The 27,482-nt window shown below is 39.6% G+C and overlaps 3 protein-coding genes across 3 annotated transcripts; all 3 read left to right on the top strand.

Moving 5' to 3' along the window:
• The first annotated feature begins 308 nt into the window (after nt 1-308).
• On the top strand, nt 309-6,772 carry LOC122684115 (trace amine-associated receptor 6-like). Its single transcript, XM_043887973.1, has 4 exons — nt 309-1,377; nt 1,845-1,954; nt 5,405-5,614; nt 6,584-6,772. The coding sequence occupies exons 1-4, from the start codon at nt 315-317 to the stop codon at nt 6,770-6,772; spliced, it is 1,572 nt and encodes a 523-aa protein (XP_043743908.1). The 5' UTR covers nt 309-314.
• A 1,368-nt stretch (nt 6,773-8,140) lies between these two features.
• LOC122684114 (trace amine-associated receptor 7a-like) lies at nt 8,141-15,529 on the top strand. The gene is made up of 3 exons (XM_043887972.1): nt 8,141-9,006; nt 9,099-9,165; nt 15,335-15,529. The coding sequence occupies exons 1-3, from the start codon at nt 8,141-8,143 to the stop codon at nt 15,527-15,529; spliced, it is 1,128 nt and encodes a 375-aa protein (XP_043743907.1).
• A 119-nt stretch (nt 15,530-15,648) lies between these two features.
• LOC122684113 (trace amine-associated receptor 6) lies at nt 15,649-19,984 on the top strand. The gene is made up of 2 exons (XM_043887971.1): nt 15,649-15,702; nt 18,947-19,984. Exons 1-2 carry the CDS (start codon nt 15,649-15,651, stop codon nt 19,982-19,984), a joined length of 1,092 nt encoding a protein of 363 aa, XP_043743906.1.
• The last annotated feature ends 7,498 nt before the right edge of the window (nt 19,985-27,482 follow it).

Raw genomic sequence — 27,482 nt, 5'->3', positions numbered from 1 at the left:
GGCAAAGAGGAAATCTGAAGGTAAAAAATTTTTTAAAGATATGTAGGACCAAAAGGAAATTTTATCAAATTCAGGGATCTGAGCTTTAGTTAGTTGAAATTCACTCCCAGTGACTTTGCCCGATGTAAATTTTTTGCATTTTATTCTGTTACTGAACTTAATTAAGATTTCTAATAAAAAAGGAAAATTGAGAAAACAATAGTACTAATGTCTGATAATTTCCTCAGGCATCCTACTGTATGTATTCCCCCAGAAGCATTGAAAGTCCGTGGAAATCAAGAAGGACAGAATTCTCTGAATGTAAAGGGCAGATCATGAGCAGCAACTCGGCCCCCACCGCAGCTGGGCCGCTCTGCTACGAGCACCTGAACGGATCCTGTGTGAAAACCCCCTACTCGCCCGCATCCCGGGTGATTCTGTACGCGGTGTACGGCTTTGGGGCCGTGCTGGCCGTGTTTGGGAACCTCCTGGTGATGACTGCCATCCTGCATTTCACGCAGCTGCACTCACCAACCAATTTTCTCATCGCCTCTCTGGCCTGTGCAGACTTCCTGGTGGGAGTGACTGTGATGCCCTTCAGCATGGTCAGGTCCGTGGAGAGCTGCTGGTACTTTGGGCAAAGTTTCTGTGCTTTGCACACATGCTGTGATGTGGCATTTTGTTACTCTTCTCTCTTCCACCTGTCCTTCATCTCCATCGACAGGTACATTGCTGTGACTGACCCCCTGGTCTATCCCACCAAGTTCACGGTGTCTGTGTCAGGGGTCTGCATCAGCATCTCCTGGATCCTGCCCATCACTTACAGTGGTGCCGTGTTCTACACGGGGGCCCATGAGAATGGGCTGGAGGAATTGTCTAGGGCCCTCAACTGTGTAGGAGGCTGTCAGATAGTTATAAATCAAAACTGGGTATTGGTACATTTTCTATCCTTCTTTATAGATATCTTTGTGATGCTAATTCTCTATTGTAATATTTTCCTTGTGGCCAGACAACAGGCTAAAAAGATTGAAAATACTGGTGGCAAAACAGAGTCATCATCAGAAAGTTACAAATCCAGAGTGGCCAAGAGAGAGAGGAAAGCAGCTAAAACCCTGGGCATCACGGTCATAGCATTCATGATTTCGTGGTTACCATATAGTATTGACTCATTAATCGATGCCTTTATGGGCTTCATAACCCCGGCCTATATTTATGAGATTTGCTGTTGGTGTACTTATTATAACTCAGCCATGAACCCTTTGATCTATGCTTTATTTTACCCTTGGTTTAGGAAAGCCATCAAAGTTATTGTGAGTGGTGGGGTTTTCAAGAACGGTTCTGCAAGCCTGAATTTGTTCTCTGAACAAATGTTAAGTCATTGGGTTGAGGAAGTTAAAGGTATCATCATATTTTACAAATGAATGAATTTTTAAAAATCAAGTAAGATTGTTACTACAGAGAAAACAAATTGCTTTCCCAGTTTAATTGGATAAATCAATGTGTCAGTCGGTTAGGATGTACACTTCCCTTTTGCTTCTCCAAAAATATTTATTTGACTAATAAATGTTAAACCCATTATTAGCTGCTGTAGAACGCACCATTTCCCATTCCCTGCAGTCATTCCCACCTTTTCTCTCTTATTCCATTGACTCTTCCCTTTGTTACCTATAAACATATCTGTTCCCTTTTATTTCCTTTCCTATTTTCCTTACAAACTGATCTACTCATTCCCAATTTATCAAAAATTTCTCCGTGATTAACTTTCTCCAGTATGCTACTTTTCTTGCTTTGATTACTTTCCCAGGGAATTTTTTTGGGATGCAGTTAAAAGTATCATGTCTAAGTCTGCATGGTGTCTGTGTCAGGGATTGGCTTCAGCATCTTCTGTATCCTGCCCCTGGCATACAGTGGTGCCAAGATGTACACAGATGTCAGAGATGATGGGATGGAGGGATTAGTAATCGTTCTCTGCTTAGTAAGTGATTTTCAACCTGTTTAAATCTGTTTTGGATATTGATAGAATTTCTATTATTGTTCACACCTGGCTTTGTTAAGATGCTACTGTACAGAAATATTATTCTTATGGTTAGAAAACAGACTTTAGTCTGTTTCAGTCTTTTTAAAGATGGAAAATATTACTAGAAAATAAATTTGTTACCAGGGACTTGCAAGATCAGAGTGGCTAAGAGACAGAGTAAATCAGTTAAAACCCTGGGCTTCACAAGGTAGCACTTTTGGTCTCATGATTACTTGATGTATCTGATTCATTCACTGATTCTTCTTTAAGTTTTATCACACTTCATACGCTATGAGATACTTTGTTGGTTCAGTTATTGCAAATTGCCCTAAATCATTTGATTTATGCTTCATTTACCATTGGTTTGGAGAGCAATAAAACTTATTAAACTGGCAATATTGAAAGACAGTTTACGAATTATAAAATAACTTCTAAAGCCTAAATTTCATATCGATGATTTGAAAAATTTCAAGTTGATCTGGTGATATATTGGAAATTTCTGTAGTGATTATTGCATGAAATAACAGACTTGAAAATGATCATTCAGTTGAAGAGGAGACATGGTATCTCAACTTTAGCAGCTTCACTTTTATATGTTTACATATTTTGAAAAGTGAACATCCTTTGAGCATTTGATAGAACCATATTATTTAATAGTGGTCGACACAGGGGTCATAATTTCTAGTTTCCTCAAATCTTTACACCATCCTGCTCTGTCAGTTGTTATTTTCTTCTTTCAAGCCTGTTCCTGTTTTACCTTTCTTACCACTTAACCTTTTTTTCATTTTCATGTTTCTTCCTTCTCTGTTCCCTGTTAATGTCAGGTTGTTCTGTGGACTCAGTCTGCAATTATTTTGAGCAAATTGATTCTTGGGGTCCAGTCTTCTAGAGCTCCTAAAGGTCTCTGACATGTATCCATTGGCCATTTCAGACTCAGGATGAGATTCATGTTTTATTTTTTTAGGAGATATTTTGTAAATGTAGGAATAACCAGTAGCCAAATGGAAGCCCAGTTTCTATCATAGTTGTATCCCTTTATGTAACCATTTTCTCATTTCATGAAGTTTGTTGTTTTACCTTCCAGCTCATGATGGAGAGCAATTGTTGGTTGTTTTTCCTTCTATAGGTACTACTTGGAGCTTATACACTGTTCATGATAAAAAATATCACTGTTATCTATGTTATTGGAAAAATGTGTAATTTAGAACTGTTGTTGTATAAAAATTTTTGAAAAATTCTTAAGGATCTTGCTTCATGTATTTCACAAAATCAAAACTGATTTCTTCCAGATGCTAAAAAACCAGAAGAAAACATATATGTATATATTTAATTTATTGGTAGAATCATGACAGAAAATCCATATGGACTCAGGCACTTAATTTTTAAACGTCAAAGAAAAAGAATACCATGTTAAGGAAAAGCAGACAAACTTGGAAAAACTATTGGCAGCATGCATGATGAAGAATTAGTAGATTTTAAAAATGTAAGAGCAATTTACACAATAGAAAGATGGAGGCAAATGTCCCACTAAACAAATAAACAGGATATTTTACAGAGGTGTGGCTAATAAATACATTAAAATGTCCAATGTACAAATAATTTTAAAAGTTAGTTAAAATGTAATAGAGTTTCATATCTCAAATTGGAAGGACAGCATTGAAAGGATCATTAATAGCAGATTAATTAGATTCTGAGAAGTTTAGCATACTGCTGAGAGTTGGGCATGTTCATATACATATAGGAAAAACACAATTTAGTATCTCTTCTCTTGGAGGAAAATTAAGACATTTATGTAAAATTTCAAATCACATGTCACTTGACTCTGTACTTCCATTTCTGCCAAGCAAGCCTAAGAAGATAGAGTCAGGCAAGGAAGGAAACATGACAAAGACATTCATTGTGTATCTCTCAATTATAGATTGAAATAAACTAGGCTTGACATGGTGCAAATTAAATCAATTATGTTCTACTTTTGAAATGAAACATTATAAAACCATTAAAAAGAACAAATGCCCTGTAATATCTGTAACATGTGGTAAGACATGTAACATTGTAACATGTGGTAAAACAACCACAATATATTTTTTTTCACTAAAATCAAAAGAAAACAGAAGCAAAAAACTCTGATCAAGATTATAAAACAATATATGGACTAGGTCCCCATATTACACTTTTACCAAATGTAACTTTATGTATAACAGGCAGTGTCTGTGTCTGGGGAGGGGGATTTACTTTGTAATTTAGCTTTATCATTTTAATGTTTGTGATTAAAATACATAGGTTAAAGTTGATATTAATCATACCACCTTTATTTTTATTGAAGCATCATTAGCTTCATCTGTGTGTTCGTTTGTTTTATGTGGGGGGGAATATCTTTTGAGAATATATTTTTGGTATATTTTTGTCTTATCTAATGAAACTATGACATAGGTACATTAGTATATTTGAGAAACTGCACCTTATATAGATAAAGTATCTAAGGAATTATATCTTAATATTTTAAAGTATTTTTACGGTTTTCTTTCAGCAGATCTTTAAGATGCTCCAACTCTTCTGGTATATATTAATTACGTGCTTTCTTTAGCAGCGATGGAAGCTACCAAGAGTCATGGTTCAACATTCCACTTGTGCTTTATTTCTGCTCTTCAGGTCATTTCTTGAAAAGTGATAATCAGGCACAGTAGATATGCTGAGTAGATGCACATATTTTCAGGGAGACTTCACCTCCCAGCGAGGGTGGAAGGAGCGTTTCCCCTCTGGAAAGGGAAACGTTGCCCACCCTGCCCCTTGTTTAGTCGCTAAGTCTTGTCTTTTCTTTTGTGACCCCGTGGACAGAGGAGCCTGGCGGGCTACAGTACCTGGGATTTCCCAGGCAAGAATACTGGCGTGGGTTACCATTTCCTTCTCCAAGGAATCCTCCTGACCCAGGGATCAACCCACATCCCTTGCATTGGTAGGCGAATTCTGTAAAGCGTCTGCCTGCAATGCGGGAGACCAGGGTTCGATCCCTGGATCAGGAAGATCCCCTGAAGAAGGAAATGGCAACCCACTCCAGTACTCTTGCCTGGAAAATTCCACGGACAGAGCCACCAGGAAAGATTATAAGTCTGCCCCTTAGAGGTAGGAAAATGCATTCCTCAGAAGACAGACCTCAAAGAACACCCACAGATACTAGTGTGAGACCAAGCTTTCCGAAGATGGATGACACTGTGGGGATAAAGGTCACAATCCCCGTAATTACTGGGGTATTTTTCTTGTACCTGGTGCAATGTGAGACTCTAGGTAGATTTAAGGGTATTGCAGAAAAATAAATCCTATCTAGCATCCCTGAGCAGGTGGAGTGAAGATTTGTATCGCTCACCACGGGTATTTCATGTCCTCGCCCCTCCTGCCCTCTGACCTCTGCAGAAATCCAAACAGCCCGGCAAAACGAGGGGGTGTGGTCAGGTTTGCGCAGGGCTCCTGGAGCGCACGCCGGCCCCACACTGCGCCTGCGCGCTACCGCCGCTCTCAGCCCTGCGGATGCTCTCAGCCCTGCGGATGCTCTCAGCCCTGCGGATGCGTCCAGCCCATATCTCCCAGCCTCAACACACACCTCTCTCTGCCTGGGAAACCCCTGTCTGTTTTTACCTTATATCTCCTAGACCCTCTTTATAGTCACCTGCTTGGGAAAATTGCCTGTGGATACAGTTCCCCGCTTCGTTGTGGTGACCCCCATTGCACTCTCTGTGTCCGACCGTCACCACATTGAGTTGTAATAATTACTGGTCCACACGTTGGCCTCTCACATGGAGTTGGAGAAGTAAGATAAAGTATAATGGATGAGCTTTGGTTTATTCCAAAGTCTTTTAAGTCGATAGACAATCCACCAGGAGGAAAGAAAGATTTGGAGCAAACTGGAACACTCATAGCTTTCTGGTGGGAGTATACAATGATCCAATTACTTTAGAAGATAGTATATACTTTCTTGCAGAGTTAAACCTACACTTCCCAATATGACAACCCCAAGCTGAACAGTCTGAATATTTATTAACTGGTCAGACACACCTGAGCAACTGAACAATAGCAAAATACAGATAAAATAATTGTGGTATATTCAGACAATGGAATTACATTTAGCAATAACAAGGAATGAGCTGAAAGTGTACTCAGACATGGATGAAACTCACAGACATTGACCTGAGTGAAATAAGCCAGACACCAAAGAGGACAAACTTTGTGACTCTTTTCATAAAAGATTTTTAGGCCTTGAAAATTAATCTCTAGCCATAGAATGGAGATCCGCGTTTTCCCCAGGACAGGAGAAAGGAAATGTGGGGTGAGATTAACTATAAAAGGGCCTGAGGAGAATTGTCAGGGTGTTGCTTTCTACCTTGGTTGGGGTGGTGAATATAAGGGTGGGTACATTTATCACGTCATCCGTCCGTGCGTGCTAAAAATGTAAACTTTTCAAATTTGTTTTATGCCTCAGTATGAAAAAGCTGATTTTTAAACATAGAAGTCATTCCTCAGAAAAAGTCATTGTATTTGTCCAGTTTAGGGCTGCGCTGGGTCTTGGCTGCGGCGCAGGCTTTTCTCTGGTTGCAGCGAGCAGGCTGGTCCCCAGCTGCAGTGCGCAGTCTCATCCCCGTGGCTTCTCGTTGCCGAGCACGTGGGGCGGGGCCTTCAGGAGCTGCAGCACGTGGCCTCGGTTTGCGGCTCCCGGGCTCTGGGGCTCGGGCTCAGCTTTGCGGTGCACGGACTCAGTTGCTCCTTGGCCTCTGGGATCTTTCCTGATCAGGGATCGAACCTGTGTCTCCTGCACTGTTCGGGAGATTCTTACCACTGAGCCATCAGGGAAGCCCCAGAAAACACTTTTTTTAAAAACTAAGGTGAGATCTGTTCTAGAATGCTGAGAGGAAAAGGAGATTTGTCAGTGGTAAGATCCAGAGTGTAACATAGGAATATCCACATTCCAAAAGTCCTGTCAACATTTTAATTTTTTGAATATCTTCCATACTGCTCTCACGGCAACTCCAACAACAACAGGAGCAGAAACAGTGCTTTATTTGTACTTACACTTCCTTTGTTCCCTGAGGCAAACTACCCCACTTTCCCAAGTCAGAATTTTTAAAGGTAAACCTGAATCATTCAAATATTTAACATATTATTTAACTTCTTTGAGCTTTCCAGTGTGTGCTGTGGTAAAGAATCCGACTGCCAATACAGGAGACATAAAACACACATATTAGATCCCTGTGTTGGGAAGATCCCCTGGGAAAGGAAATGGCAATCCTCTCCAGTACTCTTGCCTGGAAAATTCCATGGCCAGAGGAGCCTGGTGGGCTATAACCCGTGTGGTCACAAAGAGTCAGACACGACGGAGGGACTGAGCAACTGAGCTCACGCGTTTAATTTCTTTAACACAAATCAACACTGGTAGGGATAAAGAGTTTATTTGAAAGAGTTCTAGTGACATTCAACACAGAAATCATACATAAATGGTTCTAACAAAAGTGAAAGGGCAATATTTAATAATAGCAAATTATATGACTTTCAAATCCCACTCAAAGATTTTAAAGGATAGTCGCTATTCTGTTCCATGCAAAGCTAAAATGTCATTAGTAGGAAATTAGTAGGGCATAGACTTATTTTAGCATAAACATAATTGTTATTTAATTTTTTCTTTCTAAGCACCTTAAACTTATGGGGATTCAGTCTTAAGGGCTTTGGGAATTGAAATTATTTAGTTATATTCCTGAGGGGAGAGAGTGTTTGGGGCATTATCATTGCTCTGATAAATTAGGGAAATAATGCTAATAAAATGTGGTATTCGAACACATATCATGTAATACCTTCTTGAAGACAACCTCTCCTTTGATATGAAAAACTAGGTAAGATTTTTTAAAATTTAAATTAACAGCATTTTATATAATGTTGAAAATTAGCTGCTTATTCATTTGGAAGTGATTTTTTTACAAGATGAGGATATGAATCACATTCCAAACATGCAAATAAAGATTTGCACTTATAAGGAATTAAAGACAGAATACTCTGGCAACTGCTGACATTGTATTTATCTTTTCTTTAAGGACATTTTGAAAACTGGAATGACATCCTGGGCCACAGAGGGTGACAGGTTTCCAGGTATCAAATCAGAGAATCATGAGCACTGCGTCTCCTGCCGCAGCTGTCCCGCTCTGCTACGAGCACCTGAACGGATCCTGTGTGAAAACCCCCTACTCGCCAGGTCCCCGCCTCATCCTCTACACGGTGTTCATCTTTGGAACTGTGCTGGCTGTATTTGGAAACCTCTTGGTAATGATTTCCATTCTCCACTTCAAGCAGCTGCATTCTCCTACCAACTTCTTGATCGCCTCCCTGGCCTGTGCGGACTTCTTGGTGGGAGTGACCGTGATGCCCTTCAGCACAGTGAGGTCCGTGGAGAGCTGCTGGTACTTTGGGCAGCGTTACTGTCAACTCCACTCTTGTTTTGAAGGCTCATTCTGTTACGCTTCCATCTACCACTTGTGCTTTATCTCTCTGGACAGGTACATTGCCGTCTCTGACCCCCTGGTCTATCCAGCCAGGGTCACTGTGTCTGTTTCTGGCTTGTGTATTGCCTTCTCCTGGCTCTTCTCGATTATCTTTTCTTTTTCCCTTCTTGGCACAGGAGCAAATGCAGCTGGCCTGGAGGATCTAGTAAGTGCTCTCACCTGTGTGGGAGGCTGTCAAATTGCAGTCAATCAGAGTTGGGTATTGGTGGATTTTCTATTATTTTTCATCCCCACTCTTGTGATGATAGTTCTTTATTCCAAGATTTTCCTCATTGCTAAACAGCAGGCTAGACAAATTGAGAGTCTGAGCAATAAGACTGGGAGATGCTCAGACAGCTACCAAGGCAGAGTGGCCAAGAGGGAGAGAAAGGCTGCAAGAACGCTGGGCGTCGCAGTGCTGGCGTTTCTGGTCTCCTGGCTGCCTTACTTCCTAGATTCCATCATTGACGCCTTCCTAGGTTTCATCACTCCCACGTATGTTTATGAAATACTGGTTTGGATTGCTTATTATAACTCAGCTATGAACCCCTTGATTTATGCTTTCTTTTATCCCTGGTTTCGAAAAGCCATCAAACTCATTGTCACTGGCAAAGTCTTGAGAGAGAATTCCTCAACAGTAAATTTATTTTCCGGGTAAGCCCACATTTTAGATGGAGGAATTGAATATAGATTCACAGTGAACACACCATTGGGCAGAAAACTTAATCATATACATGCAAGATCTTGTAAAGTAAAAGAATAAGTTATGCTTCCAATATGACCTGAAGGCTTAAATTCAGTTTCATCATTCTTTGGTCAATATAACATAAAAACCTGGTTGTTATGGAAACAGCATGACCTTGGAGCCAGAAACGTGGCATTTTACCTTTGACTTCGGGCTGCTACTTGTCTCTGAACTTCACTGTACAATCTCTAGTCATTAATCCCTTCCTTGCAGCATTCTTGAGAAAATGTAAAAAAAGGTATAGATAGAAACTGCAATGTTTTGTTATTCAAAATCCTCCCTTTTATTACTTTATAATAGTTTAATTCCTGGTTATAGCTTCTCTTTATTCCTCTGAAATATTTTTTTAATTAATATTACAGTGTAAGTGTAGCTGGGGAATGCTTAGAGATTTTCTGACTCAGGGAGGGCAAAGTAGTGACTGCCCTGTCAGATGTTCAGACTTGTGAGTCCAGAAATATAATCTCAGAATTGGGTAAAATCAACCCAGAGATAAATGTATCGACTATAATATCTGTCCAATTGTTTACTATGGGAAAGGTAATTGATGTTATAAATAACATTCATTTGTTGAATGGGCTACTTCCTGGTGATTGTCTGCTCATAAAATTTTGGCGGACTTTATAAATCTTACCAGTTAACCTATGTTTAGAGCACACACGAGTTTTTAACATTGTCATTTGTTATTGTACTTTATGTTAAATTAGCTTACTGTTTTGTTCACTTTTGCATTGTTTCAAAGATTATTTATAAGGATTTTCAATAATATACATGAAAGCCCAAATTACAAATATGTTCCAAAAAATACAGAACTGAAATGAAGGATATAAAAAGATGACAGACAGAGGCTGATAAATGCATTTTATATAACCCACAAATTTGAAATTGAACAAGTTAAGCAATTCACATTGTATAGAAGCCAGTCAACTTTTCAGACATGGAGACTTGTTTTTGGTACTAAGACGAGAGAATGCTATATTTCTGTATTTTTAAATAAATTGCTTGATTCTCTTCTAATTTTATTTTCCAGCAATCAGATATCAAGTTTGAGAAATCAGAGCATCATATCATTGGGACAGGGATGAGTATATGTCAAAATATCCTTGTTTATTTCTCTAATTTCTCATTTAATATAAATCAATCGTATATTAGGGATGTCGTTTCTGATTATTATTAAACAAATGCTTTCAGTTGGTAAACCTTTTCTGAGATCGTATATTATTTCTGATTTAATGTACTTATGAGAAACTCTGTCATCTTTACTTGATAGTTAAATATGAAACAAATTATTTAAAGGCACCCTAGACTGCTTAGCATTAGTTTACCCTCAACTCTTCACTTCTGACAGTGAAAATCATCAATTTATTTTGATTTACTGCTTTCAAAAATACAATCTTTGTTGTTGCTCAGTCACTAAGTCACGTTTGACTCGTTGCAACCCCATGGACTGCAGCATACCAGGCTTCCCTGTCCTTCACTATCTTCCAGAGTTTGCTCAAAGTCATCCTCTGTCTCTGTCACCCCCTTCTCCTCCTGCCCTTAATCTCTCCTAGCATCAGGGTTTTTTTCCAATGAATTGGCTCTTGCCATCAGGTGTGGCTCAGCTGGATAAGAATCTGCCTGCAATGTGGGAGATCTGGGTTCAATCCCTGGATTGGGAAGATCCCCTGGAGAAGGGAAAGTCTACCCACTCCAGTATTCTGGCCTAGAGAATTCCTCGACTCTATAGTCCATGAGGTTGCAAAGAGTTGGACATGACTGAGCGACTTTCACTTCACATCAAGTGAACAGAGTATTGGTGCTTCAGCTTTAACATCAGTCCTTCCAGTGAATATTTAGGGTTTATCTCCTTTAGGATTGACTGGTTTAATCTCCTTGCTGTCCAAGGAACTCTCGAGAGTCTTCTCCAGCACCACAATTGGAAAGCATCAGTTCTTTGGTACTCAACCTTCTTTATGGTCCAACTGTCACATCCATACATGACTACTGGAAAACCATAGCTTTGACTCTACAAACCTTTGTCAGCAAAATGATGTCTTTGCTTTTTATTATGCTGCCTGGGTTTATCATAGCTTTCCTTACAAGGAGCAAGCGTCTTCTAATTTCATGGCTGCAGTTACTGTCAGCAGTGATTTTGGAGCCCCCCAGAAATAACATCTGTCACTGCTTCTGCTTTTTTCCTATTCTATTTGCCATGAAGTGATGGAACCAGATGCCATGATTTTAGTTTCCTGAATGTTGAGTTGTAAGCCAGCTTTTCACTCTTCTCTTTCACCCTCATCCACAGGCTCTGTAGTTCCTCTTTACTTTCTGCCATTAGAGTGGTATCATCTGCGTATCTGAGGTTATGGACATTTTTCTCGGTAATCTCGATTCCAGTTTGCAATTCATTCATTCTGGCATTTCACAGGCCAGATGTACACAGGCCAGTACATTTAGATGTACTCTGAATATAAGTTAAATTAGCCGAGTAACAATATACAGCCTTGTCTTTCTGCTTTCCCAATTTTGAACCAGTCCTTTGTTGCATGTCTGGTTCTAACTGTTGCTTCTTGTCCTGCACACACGTTTTTCAGGAGACAGGGAAGGTGGTCTGGTATTCCCATCTCTTGAATAATTTCCCACAGTTTGTTGAACCATACAGTCAAAGGCTTTCATGAAATCGATGGAGAAGTAGATATTTTTCTGGAATCTCCTTGCTTTCTCCGTGATCCAGTGAATTTTGGCAATTTGATCTCTGGTTCTTCTGCCTTTTCTAAGCCCAGTTTGTACTTCCAGAAGTTCTCGGTTCACTGTTAAAGCTGAGCTTGAAGGATTTTGAGCATAACCTCACTAGCATGTTAAATGAACACAATTGCATGGTAGTACAATTCTCTGGTGAACATTCTCTGGCATTGCCCTTTTTTGGAATTGGTTTGAAAACTGACCTTTTCCAGTCCTGTGGCCACTGCTGAGTTTTCCAAATTTGCTGGCATATTGAGTGCAGCATATTCACAGCATCGTATTTTAGGATTTGAAATAGCTCAGCTGGAATTCCATCACCTGCACTAGCTTTGTTCCTTATGATGCTTCCTAAGGCCCAGTTGACTTCTCACTCCAGATGTCTGGCTCTAGGTGACTGACCACACCATTGTGGTTAATCCGAGTCATTAAGACCTTTTATATATAGTTCTTCTGTGTGTTCTTGCCACCCCCTCTTAATATCTTATGCTTCTGTTAGGTCCTTACCATTTCTGTCCGTTATCGTGCCCATCCTTGTGTGAAGTGTTCCCTTGATGTCTCCTGATTTCTTGAAGAGATCTCTAGTCTTTCCCAGTCTGCTGTTTTCCTCTGTTTCTTTGCATTGTTCATTTTAAAAGGTCTTCTCATCTCTCTTTGCTATTCCTGGGACTCTGCGTTCAGTTGGGTATATCTTTCCCTGTCTCCTTTGCTTTTCGCGTCTCTTCTTTCCTGACTATTTGTGAACCCTCCTCAGACACCACTGTGCCTTCGTCAGTGCAGTGACTTTCTCTGATCATGTGCCACCAGAGATAGAGAAACCGTACTTCCTCATTTCAAAAATGAAAAAGCTAAAATCAAAGTTTAAAAGTCTGCTGAATATCTAAAGCTTCTGGATTCAAATAAGCACTCTAACATCTCGTTCGATGCATTTATACTTGTCTTTCTTTTGTTTTAGTAGACTTTCACATATATTAGACAATCATTTAGTTTTAACACCTCCTTTCCTAGGTCAACATTTTATTCTGTCTAAAATTATAAATATTTTAGAACTTCCTTATTAAGAAAACAACAAGCACTTGCCCTCATCTCTCTCTTGTGTAATTTACTCTGGCTCTGTGCGGACTGGTCTATTGGCCTTTGCTTCAGCGAACACTTACTGAGTGTTTCTGGTATGTAACACATGAGCTTTGGAGCTGGCAGGGTACAACGATAAAAGCCATCTAAACCTAAGAGTGCTTTGTCTAAGTCGTGGATCTTTCACTGTGTCCTTGGGACCACCTTACCTCCCCACTCAGGCTTCACAACAGCTCTATGTGCAAGGGAATGTTATTACTATATTATTATTGTTTTACATCATAAGTGAGGAACCCGGGGTATAAAGAAGTGAGTCTCATGCCCAAGATAGCATATTCATTAAACAATAGAGCCAGTGTTCTGGCTTTCCAGGTGGTGCTAGTGGTAAAAATCAGCCTGCCAGTACAGGAGACACAAAAGACGCAGGTTCGATCCCTGGGTCAGGAAGATCCCCTGGAGTAAGGACTGACAACCTAGTTAGGTATTCTGGAAAATTTCATGAACCGAGGAACCTGCCAGCCAACATTCCATGGGGCTGGAAAGAGTGAGATGTGACTGTGTGTATACACATACTCTCTCTCTCACACACACACACACAGAGCCAGTATTCACATCCAGGGAGTCAGAAATTAAGTGAAATAACCAGTAACTAAATTTTCTCCCCTGATGTGGTCCAGCCACTGCCATCAAGTCACTGGGAGCAATATGAAAACAAACTTTGTACTAATTATTTCAAAGGAAAAATTCAGCCATCATAAAGGAAAGGCTAAACAAAATTCTTTGGAGATATGGGGACACTGGTGGGAATAATTGATTTCCTGTGACATATCATTTCAACCTACACTTCTTCATTATATATTTTACTGTATGAGGTTCCCCCCCCACCGAGGGTGAAGGGAGGATCATTTAGATAAATTGCATCTTAATTTCTATGGCAGGATTGGTCTGCACATCAAACAAATACAAACAATATTGTTGTTTCTATTAATAACTATTTGGTTCCTTTGAGCCTCTTCTCTACAGCAAGACTTCTACTTTCAAAACATTTCAAGGCACCTGAGTATTATGAATTTCCAAATTGCATACAATTTTTTAATGGAAATCATGTATTATTATGATAAGGAATGATTATATTTTCAAATCTTGTGCTCCTTTAATAGCTCATTTATTTACAGTACCTTATAATTTTATTATTTATTTATTTTATCTTATTTGACTGTACTGGGTCTTAGTTGTAGCACATGGGGTCATAGTTCCCTGACCGGGAACTGAAAGCAGGCTCCCTGAATTGGGAATGGAGAGTCTTCGCCACTGGACCACCCGGGACGTCCCAGCACCACCTGGTAAAGTGTGTCTTCATTTTCTTCATTAATGAAAAGCTAGAACAATAGAGGTTGGAAATGTGTATCTACATAGCCCCTGCCATCTCAGGAACCACTTTGTTCATTTGTCTGTTACACTGCTTTCTGCTTTCTGATGATCTGGTTGGTATATTGTGTCCCCCTCTCTCCCCAAAAGTGTGCTCCTCAGAGGAATATAACCGGCTCTTCATATGAAAACCTCTAAGGTGGACCTCCCACCGTATGTAGAATATAGGAGAGAGCCAAACACTGGAATAGCAAATAGCATATATTCCTCTAATAGGTTTTTCTGAGTAACAAAAACAATGTAGAAAGACTCAGCACAACTCTTTTCATAGTCAACATGAGATATTACTTTTCCTATGTAGTTGATTTCTCGGATATCTGCTTCTATTGGAAGAGATTTCACTGTCTCAAAAGTTTGGAATTGACCAGGGGCTGCCCTGGTTTATTTTGAGGGTTATTTTATGCAAAAATACCACCTTAGTTATTAAAAAGTTTCAGAAATAAGAACATTTGTAAAAAAGAAAATTCAAGGAACCAACAGATACTTGCCAAGTATAAACTTTGCCAACTCAGGACATCAGAGACAGCAGCAGCAACCGTAGCAGGGACAGCTTTATGTTTTGGCAGAATTTCACAGAAGAAAAGTGTGTTTTCATATCAATATATAAGAAATAGATTATTTAAGAATAAAGGGCAGTTCTGTAAATTGAACAAACAATATAACACACGCATTTTATTGTTCTTATTGTTCTCACTCTCCTCTGAAAAATAAGGAGTTTGACTTCGTTCAGCACTGATCCCCAGACTGGCATCTCAACATAAATTAATTAAGATTGAAAGACATTACAAAGAATAAATATTGAGATTTAACTTTACAAACATGTTTCCTTCTGTGTCGGTTCTGTGCACCTTTTAGGAGCCTGGTCTTCATTTGAGGTCTCTGCTCTTTCACAGCAATGAGGGGGCATCCTTTGCATTCTTCCTCGTGGTGGTGGAACATTCACCCCCCAACCTCCCAGAAACCCCCAAAGGTCATCAGATTGTACCAGTCTTGCCTCCCCCCAATATTGTCAACACTGGCACAGGGTCCTTCTTCCTTTTTGCTTCTTAATGTTAATTCTGAGCACTCAGTCATTCTCTCAGAACTATAATACATATATATATACTTTTACATACGTATATGTATAAAACATTTAAAGTGTGAACACTTGCTCTGTTAAATACTGAATCATGTGCTTTAGCAATACTAAGCCTAATAATTATCGTACTAACTCTTTGTTGAAGGTAAAATTATCGTCTCCATTTCACAGCTGAAAATACTGAAGCCTGGGCCAGTTTTGAAGTTGGGGAGAGCCTGGGTTCAATCCTAGGACAATTGGATCCAGGGTTTGTGCTCTTGACCATGCACTAATCTGCTTCACAGTTTCTAGAAATTCTCTCCTTCTAGAATATCACATGCATCCTGCCTCTGTCCTTACTTAGGACTTGTAATTTACTAGATACAATCTTTTATCTGGAACCCCTAGGACTGTTAGAAATCAGACTTTTTTCTTTTTTTTTTTTTTTTTAATTTAAAAGGCCTATCCATTAAATATTTGGAATATACCAGTGGATTGTGTGAAGCACTTGTCATCAATGCATTATTTCTGCATCAATACTCAGAGAGTCAAAACAGTATTAATGTATCTGCACGAATATTCAGATAGACTGATAAGAAATTAACACTAGAAATAGCCTCATGTTAAGTGTTTGTCAACAAATTAATTAGACACAAATTTTCAATGTTATAGATTTTAGAATTTTAGAATGTGGACCTGTACTAAAACCTGAAATCCCTCCAATTTGGGTGTCTAATCACTGGCACCGGTCTTTCCAGCTCACTTGCTCTAGGAAGCCAACTGCATTCCAGCTTTCACCTCTGGCTTACAGGCGTTCATGACTCACCCACCTTCAGCGTCAGCACCATCATCCTACTCAGTCCTTAGGAGTGAAGTCATAAACGGGAAGGAAAGACCCTGCACTTGTTTTATTATTTTTGCTAATGGTTATTATATCTCTAACTCTACTATGCTATACTAACCTGTATTATTCTATATTATTGGTAACGTAATGTAGAAATTAATTGCATTTAAGCATAAGTTAAGTCTTTTCCTACCTTACCTCTATTCACACAGCTCTTTATGGTGGGTATTATCACTCCCAAATCAGAGCTGAGCAATCTGATGCCAGGAGAGTTCCGGTAAACTGTCCAAGATTACAAGTCCAGGGTTTACCCTTGGTACTTTCTGATTCAAAGCCCTGTACAGTCATTCTCTAGGGACATTGTCTTCCCAACTTAGGAGATGGGCTCCCCCAATAGCTTATACCAAACTTGTGTGGTGTAGCTCATCACTTTTCCAGAAATGACATAAAGAGTAGAAATCAAACTCAATGACAGCAGAATAACAGAAGATCTCTTCAAAATAATAAATGCAATTGATAATAAAGCTCTCTGAAATACGAGCAGCCCTACTCACTGGTCTCAGTCCAAACAGCTGTCCTCTCAGCTCAGCTCCTCATCACCTCTCTGACCTTGGCTGACCTTCTGGTGGGTGGTGGTTTTGACACTCAGCACCGTGAGGAGAATGAAAGGAGGCCCTGGTGGTCCAGTGGTTAACACTCCATGCTTCCAATGCCAGGACATGGAAGCAACACTGCTGTCTCTCTATAGATGAATGGATAAGGAAGATGTGCACATATACAAGGTGAACTACTGCACAAATGCGCTCATTTCACATGCTAGCAAGGGAAAGCTCAAAATCCTTCAAGCCAGGCTTCAACGGTACATGAACCAAAAACTTCCAGATGTACAAGCTGGATTTAGAATTTTCTGTACCTTCCACACAATTTGGTTTTGAACCTAAAACTCCTCTAAAAATATTTTGTTTAAAATGAACATAATTACACCTACAGTATCAGGTGATGACTGCTAAATGTCTGACAATAGACACTCTCATTATGTGCAACTTGCCTTCAAAGCTATGAATCCAGGTTTTTGAATGACTTGTGTTGATTTTCACCCTTTGATACTTTGCTGTAATTTCTTCCTTGCCAACCATTCTAATGAAAATCACCCAGGAGAGTGTCTTAGTTTCCTAGGCTGCCGTAACAAACAGCCACAATCTTGCCAGCACTATTCTCTCACAGAAATGTATTCTCTCACAGTCCTGTAGACTAGAAGTCTGAAAGCAAGGTATTGACAGGCCATGCTCCCCTCCCATGGCTCTGGGTAGAGTCATTCTCTATCTCTTCCAGCTTCTGGAGGCTCTAAGCATTCCTTGGTTTGCGGTAGCATCATTCCATTCTCTGCCTCCATTTGCACAAGGCCATCTTCTCTACTCTCCCTGTTTCTCAACTTCTGTCCCTTAGAAGGACACTGCTCTTGGATTTAGGGCCCTTGTTCATAGTACAGGGTGATCTCTTTATTAAATCCATGAAGGCCTCTTTTCCAAAGAAGATCTGATTCTGGGGGTTAGAACATGGACATTTCCTTTGCAAGGGCGGGGATAACATGGAACCCACTACAGAAGGGAATGGGAAGTCTTCTGTTTGTGAGCATCCCACAGCAGCAGTACAGAGGGTTTACACCCATTTCTCACGTGGATGGAGAGACATTGCAATCTGCTTCCAGTGACAATATCCTAAGAAGACAACGATCTTTTCTCCACCAGCGCTAACCGTAGTAGAAGCTCAGAAAGGAGGGTGTGTCTAAACACAACGAGTGGTGCTTCTAGCGCTTTCATTGCAAGTTGCTCCCAGTGTGTCTTCTCTTTGCTGTTTGTTGGTGTCCAGTGAAGATGCAGAACTGATTCTTCACCGGAGAAAAAAAAACAAGTGTTAATTTTCACTGCTTGTACCCTATTTTTTTTTTGTACCCTATTTTATCTTTGTAAAAAAATTCAAGAAAGCGTCCAGAGCAGAAGTGAGAATAGGGGAAGATTTCAAGTCTAAGAAGAAAAAAAAGTCTTTGGCTAACTTAATGCAAGGAGTTACTTTGTAGAATAACTGTCTTAATAATTACTCGTGAAAATAATCTTCCAAATTCACACGTTGCTCTACAGGGATTGCATCTAGGGATTTTCCTATAGATGGCATTTATTTATCTGGGAGGACTGTGTGCTTTAGGCAGTAATGCAGATAAACCTAACAGGAGATGATGCTTTCAGTCCATAATTACTTCTCATATCACTCCCTGTTGAAAAGAGGAACTTTGGAGGTAAAACATCTAAAAATATTTAGGACTTTACCAAATTAAGGGAACTAAGCATTAGTCAAAAGTAACCCCTAGTGATATTGGCCAATGTAATTTTTTGTATTTTATTTTGCTATTGAACACAATTGAGATTTATAGTAAAAAAAAAAATGGAAAATTGAAAAACAATATTACTAACATGTGATAATTTCCTCAGGCATCCTACTGTATGTTTTTCCCTCAGAAGCATTGAAAGTCTGTGAAATCAAGGACAGAATTCTCCAGATGTAAGAGGAGATCATGAGCAACTCATCCCCCTCTGCAGCTGCGCCGCTCTGCTACGAGCACCTGAACGGATCCTGTGTGAAAACCCCCTACTCGCCCGCATCCCGGGTGATTCTGTACGCGGTGTACGGCTTTGGGGCTGTCCTAGCCGTGTTTGGGAACCTCCTGGTGATGACTGCCATCCTGCATTTCACGCAGCTGCACTCACCAACCAATTTTCTCATCGCCTCTCTGGCCTGTGCAGACTTCCTGGTGGGAGTGACTGTGATGCCCTTCAGCATGGTCAGGTCCGTGGAGAGCTGCTGGTACTTCGGGCGAACTTTCTGCACTTTTCACACATGCTTTGATGCAGCATTTTGTTACTCTTCTCTCTTCCACCTGTCCTTCATCTCCATCGACAGGTACATTGCTGTGACTGACCCCCTGGTCTATCCCACCAAGTTCACGGTGTCTGTGTCAGGGGTCTGCATCAGCATCTCCTGGATCCTGCCCATCACTTACAGTGGTGCCGTGTTCTACACGGGTGCCCATGAGAATGGGCTGGAGGAACTGTCTAGGGCCCTCAACTGCGTAGGAGGTTGCCAGACAGTTGTAAATCAAACCTGGGTGTTGATAGATTTTCTGTCCTTCTTTATACCTACCCTTGTTATGATAATTCTCTACAGTAATATTTTCCTTGTGGCCAGACAACAGGCCAAAAAGATTGAAAATACTGGTGGCAAAACAGAGTCATCATCAGACAGTTACAAATCCAGAGTGGCCAAGAGAGAGAGGAAAGCAGCTAAAACCCTGGGCATCACGGTCATAGCATTCATGATTTCGTGGTTACCATATAGTATTGACTCATTGATTGATGCCTTTATGGGCTTCATAACCCCGGCCTATATTTATGAGATTTGCTGTTGGTGTGCTTATTACAACTCGGCCATGAACCCTTTGATCTATGCTTTATTTTACCCTTGGTTTAGGAAAGCCATCAAAGTTATTGTGAGTGGTCGGGTTTTCAAGAATAGTTCTGCAAGCCTGAATTTGTTCTCTGAACAAATGTAAGCCATTGGGTTGATGAAGATATCTTTACATTTTCCAAATGAAATGAATTTTTAAAAATCAAATAAGACTGTTACTGAAGAGAAAGCAGATTGCTTTTCCAGTTTAATTGGAAAAGTCAATATGTTTCAGTCTTGCTGGGATGCTCACTTCCTGTTGCTTCTCCAATATATTTATTTGACTCATAAATGTTAAATCCCTATGTGTTATCTACAGTAGAGCTCATTCTGTACCCCAATAATATAGAATAGTACAGGTTAGTATAGCATATTACAGTTAGAAATATAATAACCATTAGCAAAAATAATAAAACAAGTACAGGATCTTTCCTTCCAGTTTATAACTTCACTTCTAAGGCCTGAGTAGAATGATGTTGCTAACACTGAAGGTGAGTGAGTAATGAATGCCTGCAAGCCAGAGGTGAAAGGTGGGATATAGCTGACATGTTCCTCCTTCTGTTTTCTTTTTATTCCATTGACTCTTCCCTTTGTAACCTGAAAATCTCTTTTTCTTGATTTCTTTTCCTCCTTTCCTTACAAAGACTTTCACTCACTTCCAACTTGTCAAAAACTTCTCTATGATGACTTTCACTGTGCTATTGCTTTTCTTTTTTGCAATATAACTTATCAAATTGGCCAATATTAAAGAAGAGTTCACCAAACATAAAAATTAATATCTAAATAATCATAAATTTCATATCAATAATTTGAAAATTTTGAAATTAATTTGGTGATATATTGGGAGTTTGCCAATAACTATGGCATGAAATGCAGTGCTTGAAAGTGGCGTATTAAACTGGGGAAGAGAGATGGAACCTCAGTTTCAGTAGCATCACCTTTATACTTTACCTTCTTGATGATGTGAACTTCCTTGAGCATCTGATAGAAACATATTTCTTAACTCATGGTTGACACAGCGGTCATATTTTCCAGTTTCCTAGAATCTGAGCACCTACTCTGTTCTGTGAGTTAATTATTCTCTCTTCAGGCCTTGATTACCTGCCACGCCTTTTCTAACAAGCTTACCTTTTCTTCGCCTTCAGAAGTTTCCTTGTTTCATGTTCCCTGTTGGTGCCACGCATTCCTTGTCTTTCTTTGGACTCGGTTTGCTTTCATTGTGAGCAGCGTTCTTCTCGAATTCTGGTATTTCTGGACGTCCTGAAGGCCTCTGCCCCACACATCAGCCATCTCAGACTCCGTGCGATGCTCATATTTTGCATTTAGGAGGATGCTTTGTAACTGTGGGAAAAACTATGAACAAATTGTGAAATTACTGTAATAGTAGTTATCATTTTATGTCATAGTTTTCTTATTCCGTAAGGTTTTTAGTTTTAACTTCCAGTGTCGACAGAGGGCGATTTCCTGTCATTTATTTCCTATAAACTCTTTTGAGTTTATACATTGCCCGTGTTAAAAATGACACTGTCATTTAGGTTATTAGGAAAAATGGGTAACTTAGAAATGTTGATGTGGTATAAAATTTCTTGAAAAAGTCTTAAGCATTTTGCGTCATGTAGTTCACAAAACCAAAACTGTTTTCTGCCTGATGTTAAGAGGCTAGAAGATAGCATAGTTTTTATAGTTTGAATTGGTGGAATCAGAATAGAAAATATGGACTACATTTTTTAAACTTAAAAAAAATATAGAGCCATGACAAAGAAAAAAAGACAAACTTAGAAGCTATTGGTGGCACACGTGATGAAAAGTGTTAGTAACTTGAAAATGTAAAAGCTTGGATTTCTCTGGTGGTCCAGAGAAACCATGTTTTAACCATGGTTAAAACTCCATGCTTCCAATATAGGGGGTCAATTTCTGGTCTGGGAAGTTAAAAAAAAATGTAAAAGCCTTTTACAAAACAGACAGATAAAGACAAACATCCCACTAAACAAATAAATATGCAATTTTACAGAAATGTGGCTAATAAATACATTAAAAGGTCAAGTGTGCAAATAATCAAATAATGCTAAAAAATATAATAGAGTTTCAGATTGCAAAATGGCAAACTTTAAATGACTCAATAATATCTTTTAATAATTAGAGAGTGGGAAATGAGCACTCTCATGAGAGCTGAGCATGCTTATATACATTTAAGGGAAAAAAAATTTAGGATTTTCTTTCTGAGAAGGGTTAAGATATTTATGTAAAATTTCAAATTATCTATGCCACTTGACTCTATAATTCTGTTTCTGGCAAGTAATCATAAGAAAAGAGTCAGGCAAGTAAACGAACATGATAAGGATATTCATTGTATACCTCTCAATTACTAACTAACTGGAGAAGAATGTAGATCATTATGGGGTAAATTAAGTAAATATGGTCCACCTATGCAGCAGACTGTTACAAAGCCGAGAAAAAGCTCTGAGAAGTTCTGTATCAGTTCACATAAAAAGGCAACCACAATCTATTTTTTGACTCAAAACAAAACCAGAAAACTGTGAACCAGATTATAAACAGCATATGCAATATGCCCCCCATATATATTTTATATATACCTCTATATGCTTGTACAAGGTCTAACTTTATGTATAATGGACAGTGTGTGTATACGGGGGATCTAATTTATAATTTATCTCTATAGGTTCAATAATTGTGATGAAATAAATATATGAAAATTGATATTACCATACACTTCTCTATTCTTATCTATGCATTTGGGTTAGGTTTATGTGTTTATTTCTTTCATTGTAGGTGACTGTCTTTTCAGTATGTATCTCTGATATATTATCTTCTTACCGAATGAAATTAAATAGTAGCTGCATGGGAAGAGTTAAGAGACCATATTTTAAAGTGATGTAAATATTTTAGGAGTTATAATATATCTCAGTGTTGTTAAAGTGCTTAAAACATTTTTTTTTTGGTAGAAGTACTTTAAGATGCTCCAACTCTTCCTCTTTAACATTAATCAGAAGCTGTATTCAGAAGCTGTGGATGCTACCAAGAGTCATTCTTCTAACTTCTATTTGTGTTTCATTTCTGCTCTTTATGTCATTTCTTGAAAAGCGATAAACAGTAATAGTAGATGTGTTGGGTATAAGATGGGGGAGATCTCATCTTCTAATACAGGAAGGCAGAGTCTCTAGAGAATCCTTGCACAGAGGTTTGAATCAGAAAGCACTAAGGACAAATCCTGGCTTTGTGACCTTGGACAACTTCCATAACCTCTTCCAGCTGCAGATTTTTTGCCCCTCATATGGGAATAGTATTACCTCCATATAGAGCTGTATGAATTAGATAAGGTGGGAAAAGGACTTAAGTTATAGTTGGAGCTGAGTTACTATATAGTAACCAATAACATAGTATGGTAAAGTACTTGATAGTTGATAGATAACCATTAACAAAATAAAACATATGCAGAATCTTTTCTTCCAACTTCAACTTCTAAGGAATGATTAGAATGATGGTTACTGATATTTAAGGTGGGTGAGGAGGCAAGTGATGAAAGAAAAGTGAGAGCAAGTGAGAGGTAAACAGTGATTTGTAGCTGGCTTTCTAGAGCCAGTGAGACTGAAAGGCAGGCGGCAGGGATCAGATACCCAAATTGGAGAGATTTCGGGTGTTGGTAAAAGTCCACATCCTGAAATTCCAAAAGCAAGAATACTGGAAGTTAGTGTCTGATTAATTCAGTGACAAACACTGACATGAAGTTATTTCTAGTTTTTATTTCTGACCAGCCTGTCTGAAGGTTCATGCTTTGCTGCAGAGATAACAGTGTTGATGAAAAATGCTTCACATACTTCACCAGTACATTCAAAATATTTAACGGAAGTGCCTTTTTCAATTAAAAAAAAAAAATTCCAATTTCCAGAAGTCCCAAGGGTTTCAGATAAAAGATTGTAGCTTGTAGATTATAAGTCCTAGGCTACAACTGAGGTGAGGTGGCAGTGATATCCTGAAAGGAAAGAATTTTATGGAGGCAGCTTCAGCGTGTGGACAGAACACAGAGTTCACTCAGTCTGCCCAGGACTGTCTCCAGACTCTCCCTAACTTTGTAACCTCCGAGGCCTCAGTATTCTCAGCTGTGAAATGGGGATAATAATGCTAGTTCCATTGGAGGCTTACTGTGATGACTATTGAGGTAAGCATTTTTAAAGCACATGGCATAGAACTTAATACAGCAAGTGTTTATGTTTTAAGTATGGTAAATACTGAGAGTAGAACTAGAGAGAATGACAGAGTGCTGGGTATTAAAATTAAGGAGCAAAAATAGAAAGAAGGATGTGTTGACGGTATTGGAGAGAGGCAAGACTGGTAGAGTGTAATGACCTTGGGGGGACTGGGGAGGATGGAGGGTGAATGCTCCACCACCACGAGGAATACAGAGGATGCTCCTTCATTCTCTCTGCCACCAAAGAGCAGAGTCCTCAGGTGAAGACCAGGTTCCTAAAAGTTACAGAGCACCTACATAGAAGGAAACATGTGTGTAAAGTTATACCTCAGTATTTACTCTTTGTAATACTGTCTTTTAATCTTAATTCAGTTATGTTGAAATGCCACTCTGGGAATCAGTGCTGAACTATGGCAAACTTTTCATTGGTCAGAAGGAAAAAATGAGAAAAAAAAAAGAACAGTGAGACACGTGTCTCATAATGGAAAGTTTATTCAATTTACAAGACTGTTGTTTCTTCTTAGATTATGTTCTTCCTGATTTTTGGTATTAAATCACTTTTATAAAATTACGGGAAAGGGCATGAACATTGTTCCCACAGCTATTATTGCTGCTTATCGTTATTTGGCAAGTTAAAATTGGGTAATTATCTCTTGGTTCCCCTAATTTTTATCAATTTTTAATTTCTGAAGCTCAAATTTCTTGGAACCAGTTTCCTAACATTAGTATTTTTAATAGCCAAGGTGGTGTTTTCAGCAGGTAAGCCTTTTATTATGCCCCTCAGACAAACCAGGGCAACACTGGTCAATTTCAAACATTACACTCAGTGAAGTAACAATGAGGAGGAATAAACTTAACATGCTCCCAGGGAAGGAGTCCAAGAAACCAGCTGCATAGGAAAAGCAACCTGAAAAGGAAAGAATTGTCCTGCATTTTTCCACTTTTTTTTTTTTTTTGCTACAACTCTGAAGTATATTAAAGGAATCTAGGTTCTTTTACACTTTCATCTTTGGAGTTAGCCTCTAAAGAGAACTTGTGTCATGTTGAGATGAAATGTGAATTGGAGGCTCTTCCTAAGGCCTTCATAAGACCATTTTAGGTAAATGCATTTGCATCAGATAAAGATCAAGATTAGGCAGCAGTCAAGTTTCTCAGGGGATTATAGACTAACACTAGGCAGGATTTGGAGTCAAACTTCAGTTGTCTTGCATCATCTACAGTTTTCAGTCTCATATCTACATTAGACCTTTGTTTATAGGCTTTGAACTTCTCTAAGACATTCCTCAAATTAAAGTCTGTCTAATAAACAAATTCCCCAATGGCTAAGAATGTGAGATATTCCTCAGTTATGATGAAAGTGGGAGAAAGATGCATTAATGATGCTCTGTGGTCTTTCCAGTGCCCAAAGTCAGAAGCTTGCTAATGAGAAGGGGAGAGACATATTTTGTACTCTTGTCTCTTCAGATTAGAGTCAAGAGGTAACCAAACACAAAGCAGGGTCAGAGTGTTAGACTATAAATAAACAGCCCTAGGCATTGGCCACTTAGATCAATATATCTAATTTACAGTCTAAGCAGTTCTTCAAGTTGGTGCCTAACTGAATCAGTTCTTACCTTGATTCACCATACAGTCCATTTGTATTTAACAAGTATTTCTTAGAAATGTGTATAACTTGAAATAGATCACCAGCCCAGGTTGGATGCATGAGACAAGTGCTCAGGGCTGGTGCACTGGGAAGACCCAGAGGGACGGGGTAGAGAGGGAGGTGGGAGGGGGTATTGGGATGGGAAATAAATCCATGGCTGATTCATGTCAATGTATAGCAAAAAAGACCATTACAATATTGTAAAGTAATTAGCCTCCAACTAATAAAAATAAATGGGAAAAAAGAAAGAAATGTGTATAACTGCTTATGGAACACTTTGGGGGTGAGAAACTGTACAAAATTAAATTTCTCCCATCACAGCCCAGTGTGGGTAACATATCTTCCTTCTTTATCCCTTCACTAGATCTCAGGCAGACCCCAGAGCTGTCCAGTCACTCTGCGTGTTAAAAATTTCCATTTTGATCTACACTAATTTAAACCCATGATCTCTTTCAAATCAAGTATCTGCATTCTCGCTGAACCCAGACTAGCCAAGCCTCAGTTTAAAACTCTGGATTTTAGGGAAATGGCATGTCTGATCATTTATTCCTTACCTCGCCCTCCTTTTCTGCTCTACCCCATAGACAGAAGAGAAGAAGAAAAAGAGCACAATCATTCTGTGCCCAGTTTGGTTCCTTGGAACCTTCATTCAGTGGCCATGACCTCTGTGTATGAGCTTCTAACAGCATCCCACTCCTGCATCACATATCTGGGGGCCGCAGGCATCCCTGCAGGACGCATCCCACCCCAGCTGCCTCGTCCTTGAGATCAGTGCTGGTTTGGCCTTTCCAGCCTCCTCCTCAAGTCCTGTGGGATGTGCCTGACTCACCCTGAAGTGGGAGGCCTGAGGAAGGGCCAAATCAGACTGGCCTCCCCCTGGTCTCCAGACCTCATGAAACTGATGCATCTTTGGCACCTGAATCATTGACAGTATGGTCTTCTCTCCCCACTGGCCCATTTCTCCTCCCAGGCATCTCTCTCCATTTCTACTTTTCTCTGCTTAACATGGCTTTCCAGGTCGTGTTAGTGGTAAAGAACCCACCTGCCAATGCAGGAGATGTAAGAGACGCAGGTTCAATCCCTGGGCGCAGAAGAACCCTTGGAGGAGGGCCTGGCAACCCACTCCAATATTCTTGCCTGGAGAATCCCACGGACAGACGAGACTGGTGGGCTACAGTCTACAGGGTCGAAAAGAGTCGGACACGACTGAGGCGACTTAGCATGCACGGACTACTTTTACAAACATAAAGCAGGTCAGCAAACAATTGAAGAAGCAGATTTAAAGAGGTAGCCCAGCTTGAATCATCTGGCCAGTACCTTCTTCACTGGAGTAGTTTCCTGAACAAAGGACCCCAGAAGAAAAGTCTGCCTGGAGAGATTCTAAGGAGAAGTCAAGAGAGGTCAGCTGGAGGGGTTCACCCCATGTTAGGGAACTGAACAGTGGGTGGACTTCCCCGAAAGAAGCCACATGTATACCTCATCACTAAGCCTACAGTTGGGCTTCTGTCACAATGAAGACATTGGTCATCAAGACCATGACGCTACAAGGCCTGAGAACAGCTTTCATGTCTTTATTAGTATTCTCTTTGTTCTTCTTCCATCCTGGAGGTTGGTTGGGGCTCCAAGTAGACACTGGGAGTGAAAGGAAGAGGCCTAGGCCTGGATGGCACTGACTGGAGTAGGAAAGATAAGATGACTTAACAGGATGTGATTTTAAAGTTTTACTGTGAATTAGACCTTATCATGACTTCA

The sequence above is a fragment of the Cervus elaphus genome, chromosome 26 (genome assembly GCF_910594005.1).
Source record: "Cervus elaphus chromosome 26, mCerEla1.1, whole genome shotgun sequence".
Lineage (NCBI taxonomy): Eukaryota > Metazoa > Chordata > Mammalia > Artiodactyla > Cervidae > Cervus > Cervus elaphus.
This window is presented reverse-complemented; position numbering and strand designations above follow the sequence as displayed.

Bases quoted from the DNA above. Each gene is read 5' to 3' on its own strand.
- LOC122684115 (XM_043887973.1), top strand. From the start codon at position 315: ATGAGCAGCAACTCGGCCCCCACCGCAGCTGGGCCGCTCTGCTACGAG. The intron at 1,378-1,844 runs GTATCATCATAT...TGTCTGTGTCAG, and splicing joins TTGGGTTGAGGAAGTTAAAG to GGATTGGCTTCAGCATCTTC. The intron at 1,955-5,404 runs GTAAGTGATTTT...TGACCTCTGCAG, and splicing joins TAGTAATCGTTCTCTGCTTA to AAATCCAAACAGCCCGGCAA.
- LOC122684114 (XM_043887972.1), top strand. From the start codon at position 8,141: ATGAGCACTGCGTCTCCTGCCGCAGCTGTCCCGCTCTGCTACGAGCAC. The intron at 9,007-9,098 runs GTATGTTTATGA...GGTTTCGAAAAG, and splicing joins CTAGGTTTCATCACTCCCAC to CCATCAAACTCATTGTCACT. The intron at 9,166-15,334 runs GTAAGCCCACAT...TGCACCTTTTAG, and splicing joins ACAGTAAATTTATTTTCCGG to GAGCCTGGTCTTCATTTGAG.
- LOC122684113 (XM_043887971.1), top strand. From the start codon at position 15,649: ATGTGCTTTAGCAATACTAAGCCTAATAATTATCGTACTAACTCTTTG. The intron at 15,703-18,946 runs GTAAAATTATCG...ATGTAAGAGGAG, and splicing joins GTACTAACTCTTTGTTGAAG to ATCATGAGCAACTCATCCCC.